Below are 12,599 nucleotides of genomic sequence, written 5' to 3'. Positions count from 1 at the left end.
TTTACTGGTTTGACTAGAAACAGAATGAATTGCTGCCCGTCCTCTTTGTATAAGATAATAGTGTCTTCCAGTGGCTACATATAAATAATAATAAAAGACCTCATTAGGCAGGGATCAATGTACCCAAGGGCACCCTAATCCTTTTGTGTAGGTATCGGTGTTGAATCTCAAAGTCATTTTTCTCTTGACTTGTGCCGCAGTGCAGTCAGTTGAGAGAGAGCAAAAAAGTCTGTCAGAAACATAGGAATCTTGCAAGCACAGGGGCGGCTTTCTATAGGAGTTATAAGATCAGTCTTTTTGAAGGACCATATAGAACAGGGGTCGGCAACCTTTCAGAAGTGCTGTGCCGAGTCTTCATTTATTCGCTCTAATTTAAGGTTTCGTGTGCCAGTAATACATTTTAACCTTTTTAGAAGGTCTCTCTCTATAAGTCTATAATATATAACTAAACTATTGTTGTATGTAAAGTAAATAAGGTTTTTAAAATGTTTAAGAAACTTCATTTAAAATTAAATTAAAATGCAGAGCCCCCTGGACCGGTGGCCGGGACCCGGGCAGTGTGAATGCCACTGAAAATCAGCTCGCGTGCCGCCTTTGGCACGCATGCCATAGGTTGCCTACCCCTGATATAGAACTTCTTTCCCCAAATATGTTTGTCTGTAGTGTGGTATAAAGCAGAAAAGGGAGGTTAATTGGTGTTACATAGCTCAAATAGCCTGACATAAATGTTAATGAGAAATAAACACGACAGGTGGTGAGATTTCCTACCTCTCTAGGACATTTGCCCGATTGCTAATGAATAAAATATTAGAGATTTTCAAAGAAGCCTACAGGAGCTAGCAGAGCAATAACTAAGGATTTTAGCGCCCAGGGTGAGCAAGCATATTTGCATCCCCTAGAACCGACACATGGTGGGGCACCCAGGGTCACGTCCCCGCTCCATCCCCCTAGATTTCTGCCTTCCATTTAGCACAGATGGTTTTAAAATGTGCCTCTCTAGGGGCACGCGCCCCACAGTTTGAAAATTGTTAACTCCTGCAAGGAGCTGGCAGGGAGTCGCCTGGCCGCTTGGAACTCTGACTCTCCACCCTGTGGGAGCCAGAGCACTGGCTGGCTGCCCATGAGCTCTCCCCTGCCCTGCTCCCTCTGCATGGCCTGGCGCTCCCCAGACAGGGTGGGCAGCACAGCTCCAAGCTGTTCCCCATTGTGCTCTTGCCTCTGCCCTGAAGCAGCCTGGTGCTGACCAGGGCCAGCTCCTGCCCATGGATCCTGGCTGCTATGAGATGCTCCCTCTGGTGTACTCATCCCTCTTGGGCACCTGCCTCTCAGCAGTCTGGTCACACCCCATTCACTGCCCAGGGACCTGCCATTGCAGCTGGGTCATTCTCCCCACACTCCCTGCATGCAGAGTGGAATCACCTCTTGTGCCCCTTGCCTGCCCTGCCCCAGCCCTGTGGCTGATGGTCACACAGCCCAAGCTCTCACCTTGGCCACGTGAACCTGGTGCTCAGCGGCTGCTGCTGGCAGGGTGGACTCACTTCTGCCAGCTCCGGAAACCCAGGCTGTGAGAACAGAGCGACCTCTAGGGTTACAGATTTCATGTTCCCAAATAGAGGACACTGCTGGGGGGAAGAGGAGGGGAGAGGGAGCTGGGGGGGAACAGTTGAGGGGCGCTGAAGCGTGTATTTGGGGAACGCTGGAGGGGGTAGCTGCGGTGGGGGTACCCACTGTAGGGCAGTGTCACTCCCTGTCATGGTGATAGGGCAGCTGGCGCAGGCTCGGAATGCAGCACCAGCTGTCAATCAGCGCCTCCCTATAGACCTCTCCCCCTCCCCAGGGCTGAGCAGGGCGCCATTTCAGATTTTGGTATGGGGGGCAACTTTGACCGTGATTCCATGACTACTTAGGCACCTGGAAACTCTAGGCTTTTTGCAGATAACTTAGAAATTAGCACTGTATCTAATTCTTATATAAAGAAAGAACAAAATGTATACAAACACCAATTAAAGCTGTATTTTAAGTTTATATGTAAATTTAGAACAATCAGGAGATTGTTCCTCCTTACCTGAGGAGGTTGTGAAGGCTAGGACTATAACAGCGTTTAAAAGAGAACTAGATAAATTCATGGTGGTTAAGTCCATTAATGGCTATTAGCCAGGATAGGTAAGGAATGGTGTCCCTAGCCTCTGTTTGTTAGAGGATGGAGATGGATGGCAGGAGAGAGATCACTTGATCATTGCCTGTTGGTACACTCCCTCTGGGGCACCTGGCATTGGCCACTGTCGGTAGACAGGATACTGGGCTAGATGGACCTTTGGTCTGACCCAGTACTTTTTTGGTCTGACCTGTTCTTATGTACTACAGCAAGATATTCCCAATCCCAAAACTTGAGGTGGAGTCAGAACTGTTCGGCTGTGTCCTACCATTAAATCAATAAGACTCTCATTCAGCTCAGTTGATGGTGGGGAGGAGCCTGTGCTTTGGGAATGGGAGGAGTCCGTTTCAATCCCGATGGCCAGGATTGAGTCCCATATGAGGAGGAGGTGCCTCAGTGACTGAGGGGCCTGTTGCTCTTGGGGGAAAAATCTGGATTTGGGAATGACAAATCCCAAATTCCCATTGTCACGCTGCCTGGTGTGGGACACAACTAAGAGCGTCAATCTCGGGTCAGAATGCCAGAATACAGGGCATGTACCCCAAACTGGTAGTATATTCTATCACAAGATTTCACCAAACCTGTAACAAATGTGTGCTTCCAAAATACTATACTAGTTATTATGTAGCCACAGACAGTCCCCTTCAGGCCCCCTAGCCCCTCATGTACCACTCAGACAAAGCAGACTTCTGTGATAAATTATTATTAAAACTAAGAATCACATATATTAGGTTCTTCCAGTTCCAAAGACCCCGACACACACCTCAGATCTTACCCCAAAACCACACTGTTAGCCAATCCTTTAATAACTAAAAACTAAAGGTTTATTAATATATAAAAAAGGAAGAATATTATTAAGAGGTTAAAATGAATCATATACATTACAATTGATTTCAGAGTTTGTAGATCAGGTTAATACAATGATGTTAAATCTGCCAGTTTGTAATAAGTCTCTCTGGTTCATCCCAAATATTGGGGTCCTCTGTCCATTGTTCAAAGCTCTTCTTTGTTAGAAGTCATAATCCAGAGATGTGGAGCAGGAAAGAGAAGCCGCGCCGGCGGAAATTATGGGATGGAAGCATTTGGTGCACAGAGATTTCTTATGCTGATGTCAGAAGTTAGATCTGAATAGCTGGTTCTCAGGGCAAGCTTTGTCTATCGAGGCACGTGTGCAATGAACAGGCTAGTGTGTATGTGCACCATGTACCTTTTGTGATTCCCCTGGTTGTCATGGGCCCTACACTGCTAACATATAGCAGAGATTCTCTGTTAGCTCAGGCCTCAGGGCCCTGTGATTTGGTGCAGGCGAGCGGGGTTGTGCCCCCGCCACAGCTGTGAAGCTCTCCAAAGCTGTTATGCAGCACAGTGGCACATGGCGGTTCCATCTGGCTGTGGAGTGTCACCACAGAGCAGTACCGCCCTGAGTTACTCCTTTGCTGGCCCAGTGCCCAGGGAGCTGTTCAATGCAGTGAAAAGGTTGTTACAGCATAGAACAGGGTCAAAGAAGAGCTGGCCACTGTAATTTGCAATCCGTGTGTGAGTGACAGGGCCATCATTCCGTCAGCAGCTGTGAAAAACGTGCATCTCTAGACCCCTCTGCTGGAATTTCAGCCTGGGACTCCCCAGTTCCATGAGAGCTGAGCACATGTGAGTGCCAGGGGGCTGCCATGGGGTGCTCTAGGAGGCCTTTCCTCCTTGCCATTGCCATGCATTTGTGTCAGGATTCAAATGTTTGTTGTCAGCCAAGGGGCAGAGGTCAGCACTCTGTGAGGCAAAGGCCACAGGACAGTCTTGACCCTGTGAGTGGCCTGAGCAGTGCCCGGTGGGTGTGTGTCACTGCCATGTTCAGCCAGGCCACCCAAGAGCCATGGCTGTGCAGCTCATCACACTGGCTCGTCCACAGCGAAACCCTGATCAGGGATGAGTCTGTTTAAATTCCAAACACCCTCTAGTGTGTACAACTGGTGATTAGCAACTTTAATGAGAGCCTTAACCTCAGATGTCCTCTCTCCCCCAGTTAGGGTTGCCAACTTTCTACTCGCACAAAACCTACCCTTGCCCTGCCCCCTGCCCTGCCCCTTCTCTGAGGCCCTCCCCCCCCCCCCCCCCCCCCCCCCCCCCCCCCCGTCGCTTGATCTCCCCACCCTCACTCACTTGCTCATTTTAACTGGGCTGTCTCAGGGGATTGGGATGCAGGAGGGAGTGAGGGCTCCGGCTGGGGTTGTGGGCTCTGGGATGGGGCCAGGAATGAGGGGTTTGGGGTACAGAAGGGGGCTCTGGGCTTGGGGGGGTGGAGCTGAGGGGTTCGGAGTATGGGAGGGGGCTCTGGGCTGAGGTGGGGGTTGAGATGTGGGGGGGGTGCAGGCTGTGGAGTGGGGCTGGGGATGAGGGGTTTGGGATGCAGGAGGGTGCTCTGGGCTGGAACTGAAGAGTTTGGAGGGCAGGAGTGGGATCAGGGCTGGAGCACGGGGTTGGGGTGCAGGAGGGTGCTCCGGGCTCAGATCAAGGGGTTCAGAGGGCGGGAGGAGGAATCAGGGATGGGACTGGGGCAGAGGGTTGGGGACCAGGATGGGGTCAGGGGAGCAGGCTCCAGGTGGCGCTTACATCAAGCAGCTCCCAGAATCAGCGGCATGTCCCCCCTCAGGCTCCTATGCAGAGGCGCCGCCAGCTGACTTTGCGCGCTGCCCCGTCCTCAGGCGCCACCCCTGCAGCTCCCATTGGCCATGGTTCCTGGCCAATGGGAACTGCGGAGGCGGCACTTGGGGTGGGGGCAGCACTAGGGGTAGGGTGGTAGACAGCGCCGCCAACCGGACAGTCAAGCGGTGCTGATCAGAACCACCAGGATCCCTTTTCGACCGGGTGTTCCGGTCAAAAACCGGACACCTGGTCATCTTACCCCCAATGCTGGGAAGGGCCATGCCCCAAGCTGGCGACACTGCTCTGTCAGGCCTCAGCCCTGCACACAGGTTAGGGAGCATGAGCAGAGCCAGTGGCTCATGGCCATACAGCAGGTCTGGGGAATGCAACAGCTCCATCCTGAGCTAATCACACACACAGTTCCTTATGGCACAGATTCGTACAGCACCTAGCACATTTCGTGTATGTTCCGAAACAAGGCCCCACTTGTACACCCCATCTCCTCCTAGTGCTTATGCTGATGCTCATGTATTTCCTTCTCCCCTAACCCCTGCACTCCCCTCCTATGCCCCCTTCTCCCCTAACCTCTGCACTCCCCTCCTCTGCCCTTCCTGCCACTCAACACTCAGAGCCCTGCCTGCCTGCCACTGCAGTCCTAGCACTGGGGAGAGCCTGCTCTAGATGGGGTCACTGGACCCGCGATCCTGCAGGGTGGGGGTGTGCTGAACACCCTGGGCTCCAGCTGATCCTGGGGGGTGGGGGGTCTGATGCCACTGGGCACAATCCGGGGGGGGGGGGGGGGGTGATGCTGCTGGGTCCGATCCTGTGCCACCCCATTTTTGTGCCCCCACCAGCTCTGCGCCTCTCGTCCCACCCTAGTTACAGCCCTGGTAGTGCGGCTGAAAGTCAGTGGGAGTCGGTACATAACTCCCGTAAGCTATTCAGACCCATTCTTTTTAAAATTGTAAAACCAGCTGTTTTCTGTTCTTTTTAGCTGTCATACCCATTTAAATATCATTTATAAACTTTGCTCTAAATAGAGTTTGAATGAGAAGTTGACTGTCTCTGGGAGTCAGTGAGTTTATTAAATAGATGTGCACCAATGCAAGGAGCCTGGGTAACAAAATGGAGGAACTATAGCTACTGGTGCAGGAAGTGAAACCAAATATTGTAGTGGAATAGTAGGCCTGACTGGCATACAGATAGTGCTTGGGGTATGCTACAGACCCCCGGGATCTGATATGGATAGAGACCTCTTTAATGTTTTTAAAGAAATAAATACTACTGGGAGAAAGTTGTTAAGGACATAGAGGTGAACAGTAACAGGGATAAAATACAGCATGGTTTTACAAAAGTTAGATTGTGCCAGACCAATCTGATCTCTTTCTTTGATAAGAGAACTGGGTTTTTAGACAAAAGAAATGAAGTAGATCTAATGTACTTGGATTTCAGTAAGGCATTTAATACAGTTCCATATGGGATATTATTAGTTAAATTGGGGGAAATGTGGATTAATATGAGAATTGAAAGGTGGATAAGGAACTGGTTAAAGGGAGACTACTGAAAGGGAAGCTGTCAGGCTGGTGGGAGGTTACTAGTGGAGTTCCTCAGGGATCAATCTTGGGATCAATCTTATTTAACATTTTTATTAATGACTTTGGCACAAAAAGTGAAATTGTGCTAATAAAATTTGCAGATGACACAAAGTTGGGAGATATTGCCAATATGGAGGAGGACCGGAATATCATACAAGAATATCAGGATGACCTTGATAACTGGAGAAATAGAAATGGGATGAAATTTAATAGAGCAAAGTGCAAGGTCATGCACTTAGGGACTAACAACAAGAATTTTTGCTACCCGCTGGGGACATATCCGTTGTAAGTGACAGAGGAGAAAGATCTGGGTGTATTAGTTGATCACAGGATGACTATGAACCGCATATGTGATGCATCTGTGAAAAAGGCTAATGCAATCCTAGGATGCATCAGGCGAGGTATTTCCAGTAGAGATAGGGAAATGTTAGTACCATTATACAAGGCACTGGTGAGACCTCCTCTGGAACACCGTGTGCAGTTCTGGTCTCCCATGTTTAAGAAAGATTAATTCAAACTGGAACAGGTACAGAGAAGGGCTACTAGGATGATCCGAGGAATGGAAAACCTACCTTATGAGAGGAGACTCAAAGAGCTTGGCTTGTTTAGGCTAAGCAAAAGAAGGCAGAGGGGAGATATGATTGCTCTCTATAAATACATCAGAGGGATAAATAGCAGGAAGGGAGAGGAGTTATTTAAGTGCCGATGTGTACACAAGAACAAATGGCCATAAACTGGCCATCAACAAGTTTAGGCTTGAAATTAGGCAAAGGTTTCTAACCATCAGAGGAGTGAAGTTCTGGAACAGCCTTCCAAGGGGAGCAGTGGGGCAAAAAATCAAACGGACTTCAAGACTGAGCTTGATAAGTTTATGGAGGGGACGGTATGATGAGACTGCCTACAATGGCATGTAGCCAATTTGCAACTGCTAGTAGCAAATATTCCCCAACATCCAGTGATAGATCCCAGATAGTGTGTGTGTGCGGGGGGCTCTGAGTTACTAAAGAGAATTCTCTCCTGGGTGTCTGGCTGTTGGGTCTTGCCAAAATGCTCAGGGTCCAACTGATCGCCATATTTGGGGTCAGGAAGGAATTTTCCCTTGGGTCAGATTAGCAGAGACCAGGTGGGAGAGGGTTTGTCTTCCTCTGCAGCATGGGACACTTGCAGGTTTAAACTAGTGTAAACGGTAGATTCTCTGTAACTTGAAGTCATCATGATTTGAGGACTTCAGTAACTCAGCCAGAGGTTAGGGGTCTATTACAGGAGTAGGTGGGTGAGGTTCTGTGGCCTGCAATATGCAGGAGGTCAGGGTAGATTATCATGATGGTCCCTTCTGCCCTTAAAATCTATACAATGGATTATATCAGAAAGCAATTACATTTCTACTGTCTGTGTCTGAATGTCTTTCCCTCTGGTCTGTTCTGTTTTAGTGTCTTTAGCCTCTAGCACTGTTGGTCTGGCTGGGCAGGTTGTCCACACAGAAACCACAGAAGTAGTGCTGACAGCTGACCCCATTGTAGGATTTGGGATACAGCTCCAAGGTAGCGTGTTTGCCACTGAGACCTTGTCTTCTCCACCTCTGATTTCATATATTGAGTGTGACAGCCCAGCAGAAAGGTGAGGCTCTTTCAGATGATTGCTTCTAACTATATCTTGCTGACGATGCCTGGGGATGGTTTGGTTTGATTGCTTTCAGATTTCTGAGAAATTCTGGACCATTGCTCAGTGGAAAAGTAGCACGTAATGAACTCCCTGTTCTGATAATAAAATTTTGTATTCTTGATCAGGTGTAAGACAAATAACAAGCAGCAGTGCCTTTATCTTGCTGATTCCTTCAACAGCAGACTAGAGGCTATATTAATTAAAAAGGAGAGAATTCATTTTTTTTTTAAATCTCTGAAATTCAAAACTAATAAACTCTTTGCAAAGGAGGAACCGCATCTATCTCTGTTAAGTTTTAGTTCAGATCACAACGTAGGAAATGCTTGAGTTTTGAATTATTAATTACTTCTTGGAACATTTCAACTGCACCTACATACGTTTTTGTGATAACATGGTTTCATGTAGAACCACATTAGTTCAATAGTAGATACAACTGCTAGTTGCCATTCCATAGAATGAGCTGATATATCATCCTCTTTAAAGGTTAGATGGGATTTATTTTGTATAACTGGATACTGGTTACCTGTACATCTGAAGGCTAATTTTTATTATTGTGTATCAAGGTGTGGGGTTCTACAAATAGGAGACAGACTCATGGCAATCAATGGAATCCCAACAGAAGACAGCACGTTTGAAGAAGCTAATCAGCTTCTCAGAGACTCTTCTATCACCAACAAGGTCACTTTAGAAATAGAGTTTGATGTTGCAGGTATGAATGTATAATATTTTTTGCAAGACAGTATTAGGAATGATTTTCATGTGTATTTTATTTGGCAGGCATTTGAGGCTGAAACTTTATTTTCACAGATGCCATTTGTTTGGGAAGCTGCCCCTCTGAAAATTGTGCCTGTTTGTGCAGCTTTCTCATTGCACATGGCCCTCCTCAGTGTGCTCCAAAACCCCAGTGGAAATGACAAATGCTGTAGAAAGTTATGGTGACAGTCCCTCTTCTTCCTTATTTGCAAACATATTTCTGTCCAGAGTTTGAGTCTTAACTAAGCAGAATATTCCTAAATGTATTACAATCTCCTATAGAGTGTTACCTGTTAATAACATGTTTTGCTGCACAGAAAAGTGTTATGTAAACAGTGGATTAGTGGAGAAATCTTAATGGTTCCATTCTTGAGGTATGGACCAGAAAGAATATCAATAGAATTTCATCTTGAAAAACAACAATGTAAATTATATGCAAAAACTTAAATTAATAAAAGTCAGGAAATGCATAACATTGCCAATGCATCTTTTACTTTCCCAGGACTCCTCACCTTTTTTAAGGTATTGAAGCATATAGAATACAAAACCACAGATTATATATGTAATATGCACAGTATATAAACAATGTACACCCCAAAACACCCACCAACCCACCCCCACATATATATTATTTTTTAAATATGTTTAAATTAATATTATGTATATATATAAAAAATATTAAGAACCATTAAGACATCTCCACTAATTTAGTAATAGCTCCTTAGAAGTCATTACTGTGTTAGTTCTGCAGTGATTTTGCATGGTATAAATATTCTTACAAATGGAATTTCATATAATGGTCATGTTCTGCAAAATCCCAGCTAAGGGTTGCTACAGTAATAATTATGAGTGATATCTTATCATGCAAATTTCCATTAAAGTATAGTCAGACTATTGCATTTTTGTACATAGCCACTGCAATATTCAAAAATAACACCATGCTCAACTGGAGAGCAAATTTTAAATCTGTCTGAGGTCACAAATGAAAATGAGTTTTGTGTTTCAAACTTTGGGCCTACTCCTGTTCCCAATAATGTCTATGTCAAAACCAGGGCCGGCTCCAGGCACCTGCCTGGCAAGCAGGTGCTTGGGGCGGCCGCTCCGGAGAGGGGCGGCACGTCCAGCTATTCGGCGGACGGTCCCTCACTCCCGCTCGGAGCGAAGGACCTCCCGCCGAATTGTCGCCACAGATCGCAATCACGATTTTTTTTTTTTTGGCTGCTTGGGGCGGCCAAAACCCTGGAGCCGGCCCTGGTCAAAACTCCCATTGACTTCACCAGAGCAGAATCAGACTTCTAGTTGCTAGTGGTATTTATTTACATCTCTAAACCACGGCAACATGCAGTCTGATTTATCTGGGGCAATGGAGGTGCCACAAGTCAGGACTGGGATGTAACGTTGTGTGTTCAAACTTTCATTGCCTCAGCTGGCTCCTTGCTTTCCCTCACTATGCTATGCTTTTGTTCCTTTACTTTTCATGAGAAATAAAATCCACTGCAGTTATTTAGGTGAATATTTCAAAATGTCTTAGATCTACACCAAAAAGTGCCTGAAATCAGGACTTATTTTGTGTCTTTTTAATTAAAAGCTACCTGACAACATCATGTACGCACGCACACAGAATTGTGGGCTAAGCCACCGGTAGGCACATGCAGTCTCCATCAGTTGAGATTTAACCCTCAGAATAATGGAGCTACAGACCTTACCTTATGCAGTGACATTACCATCTGATATAAAACATGTTGCATGTGTCATGCTCCTTTCACATCAACTCCTACATTGTTTTCATGAATGGGTAGGTGTGATGTAAGTGTTACTAATGTATTTTCGTTGGCTTACACTTAAAACTCCACATCCTTGCAAGTACAGTACTGCAGCCTGTAACTCATCTACTTTTCATTACAGAATCAGTTATACCAAGTAGTGGAACATTTCATGTAAAACTACCAAAGAAGCATAACGTGGAGCTTGGCATCACCATAAGTTGTAAGTAATTATGATTAATTTTTAAGCCCACTATTGTAAGATATTATATAGCTAAAAGTGGATCATATAATCATGGGCTGTAATCAGTTTCAATTGAAATACCTCTTTGTGTGTGTGCTATTCCCAGCCAGTGGGATGGTTAACAGCATAGGCGCTGACTCTTTGGGTCTTCCAGGGCTGGAGCACCCACGGGGAAAAAATGGTGGGTGCTGAACACTCACCGGCAGCCAGCTCCCTCCCCCCAAGCGCCTCCCACCCACTGTCGGCCCTGCTGATCAGCACCTCCCCCTCCCTCCCAGTGCCTCCCGCCTGCCACGGATCAGCTGTTCCGCAGCATGCAGGAGGCGCTGGGAGGGAGGAGGATGAGCGAGGGCAGGGTGTGCTTAGGGGAGGAGGTGGATCGGGGCATGAAGAGGCGGGATGGGGACTTGGGGGAAGGGTTGGAGTGGGGGCGGGGCAGGGATAGAATGGGGGTGGGAAGAAGCGGGGGGGGCTGGGGCAGAGTCAGGGAGTTGAGCACACATTAGAAAGTCAGAGCCTCTGGTTAGCAATGCTATCTATTATCAAGTATCTCCTTCTAACACATTTGTAGTTTCCTTATTATGTTTATAGCTAGTTGAAGAGGCATGGTGAAGTTTGCCATAACTTAAATTTGACTTATCTTTTAGTAGATATATGCCCCAATTCAGGAAAGAACTTAAGCAGATGCAAAGTCCCAGTGTAGTCAATTTAAAAACAGAAGCCAATGGGACTTTGGTACAAGCAAACATTCTTTCCTGACAAGGGATGCTTTCTTGCATCAGGGCCAATTTTTGCAAAGCAAGGCCCCCAGTCCTGCAAGTGGTTTCTGCACTGATTTCAGAGGGACTCATCCTGGGTGCAGGGACCTACACAAGGAGTCATTTGCTGCATCAGGGCCCAAGGTTTATGTGTGGGCTAAGCAAATAGCTTCAAAACTATTTATACTTTTAAAAGTGTCAGTGCCAGCAGATCAGCAAACACTTTAATGGTGCACCAAAAATGGACACATCATAGAGGAAAATTTAATTTAATTAAGGAAACAGATTTCAGGTCAAAATAATAATGAGAGAAAAAATATTAATTTAATTTTTTACACACTTTGACTTTGTCATTTTACATTTGAAATAAAAAAAAATTTCTAACTTTTTTCAGCAGCCAGTAAAAAGTGGCTCTGGTCTGTAACTTGACCTTGTTAGACCCCACCCATGGTGCAAGCAGGCACAACCCCATTAAAGTTAATGGGTGTTATGCATAGAGCACGGATGCCGGTGATGAATCTGGCCTGATAGGAATTAAAATGTCATTGCTTTTGTGGCCTTACTTAGACCATTAGCTTTATTCAGAGTTATGTTTATGCAAAATACTTTGTGAAATGTCTGTAGGTTTTTTTGTGCTTTAATTTATATTATCAAAGCTTTTAGCAGCACGACAGATAAAAATTAGTCAAAAGTGCAGTGAGGAATTTAGCACCATGATGGGCATCTGAAGAATAAATGAGATGCACCACTGTAGGTTCAGATTATTATGTTCCCATTTGTTATATACGCATATCAAGAATTGTTAGACTCAATAAGGAATGCAGTTTGATGCAAATTAAAATCATAGATCTGCCAGCAGAAGGAGTGGTAACACATGAAACATTCATACAAATAAAATCCTGAACAATGGGAAGAGGTTGTTCTATTTAGTTATTAGACCATGGCTCAATGTTGATTTCCTGATTGGTTATAAAAATTAGTTTTTCCTTGTATTAATAATGTTATTTATATGTATTTATATGAAGATGTATT

The 12,599-nt window shown here is 45.9% G+C and overlaps 1 protein-coding gene across 3 annotated transcripts in view; it reads left to right on the top strand.

The window, feature by feature from the left end:
• The window catches only part of GRIP1 (glutamate receptor interacting protein 1), a 511,398-nt gene that overhangs the window by 448,249 nt on the left and 50,550 nt on the right, over positions 1-12,599 (top strand). For all 3 annotated transcript variants that reach the window (XM_024208047.3, XM_024208049.3, XM_029910842.1), the window contains 3 exons: positions 7,818-8,004; positions 8,613-8,758; positions 10,708-10,788. In XM_024208047.3, coding sequence (XP_024063815.2) covers positions 7,818-8,004; positions 8,613-8,758; positions 10,708-10,788 — 414 coding nt within the window. The remainder of the gene's footprint in view (positions 1-7,817; positions 8,005-8,612; positions 8,759-10,707; positions 10,789-12,599) is intronic.

The sequence above is a fragment of the Terrapene carolina genome, unplaced genomic scaffold (genome assembly GCF_002925995.2).
Source record: "Terrapene carolina triunguis isolate 2854851 unplaced genomic scaffold, T_m_triunguis-2.0 Scaffold68, whole genome shotgun sequence".
Taxonomy (NCBI): domain Eukaryota; kingdom Metazoa; phylum Chordata; order Testudines; family Emydidae; genus Terrapene; species Terrapene triunguis.
The sequence above is the reverse complement of the archived record's forward strand: the minus strand, read 5'-3'. Positions and strand labels throughout refer to the sequence as shown.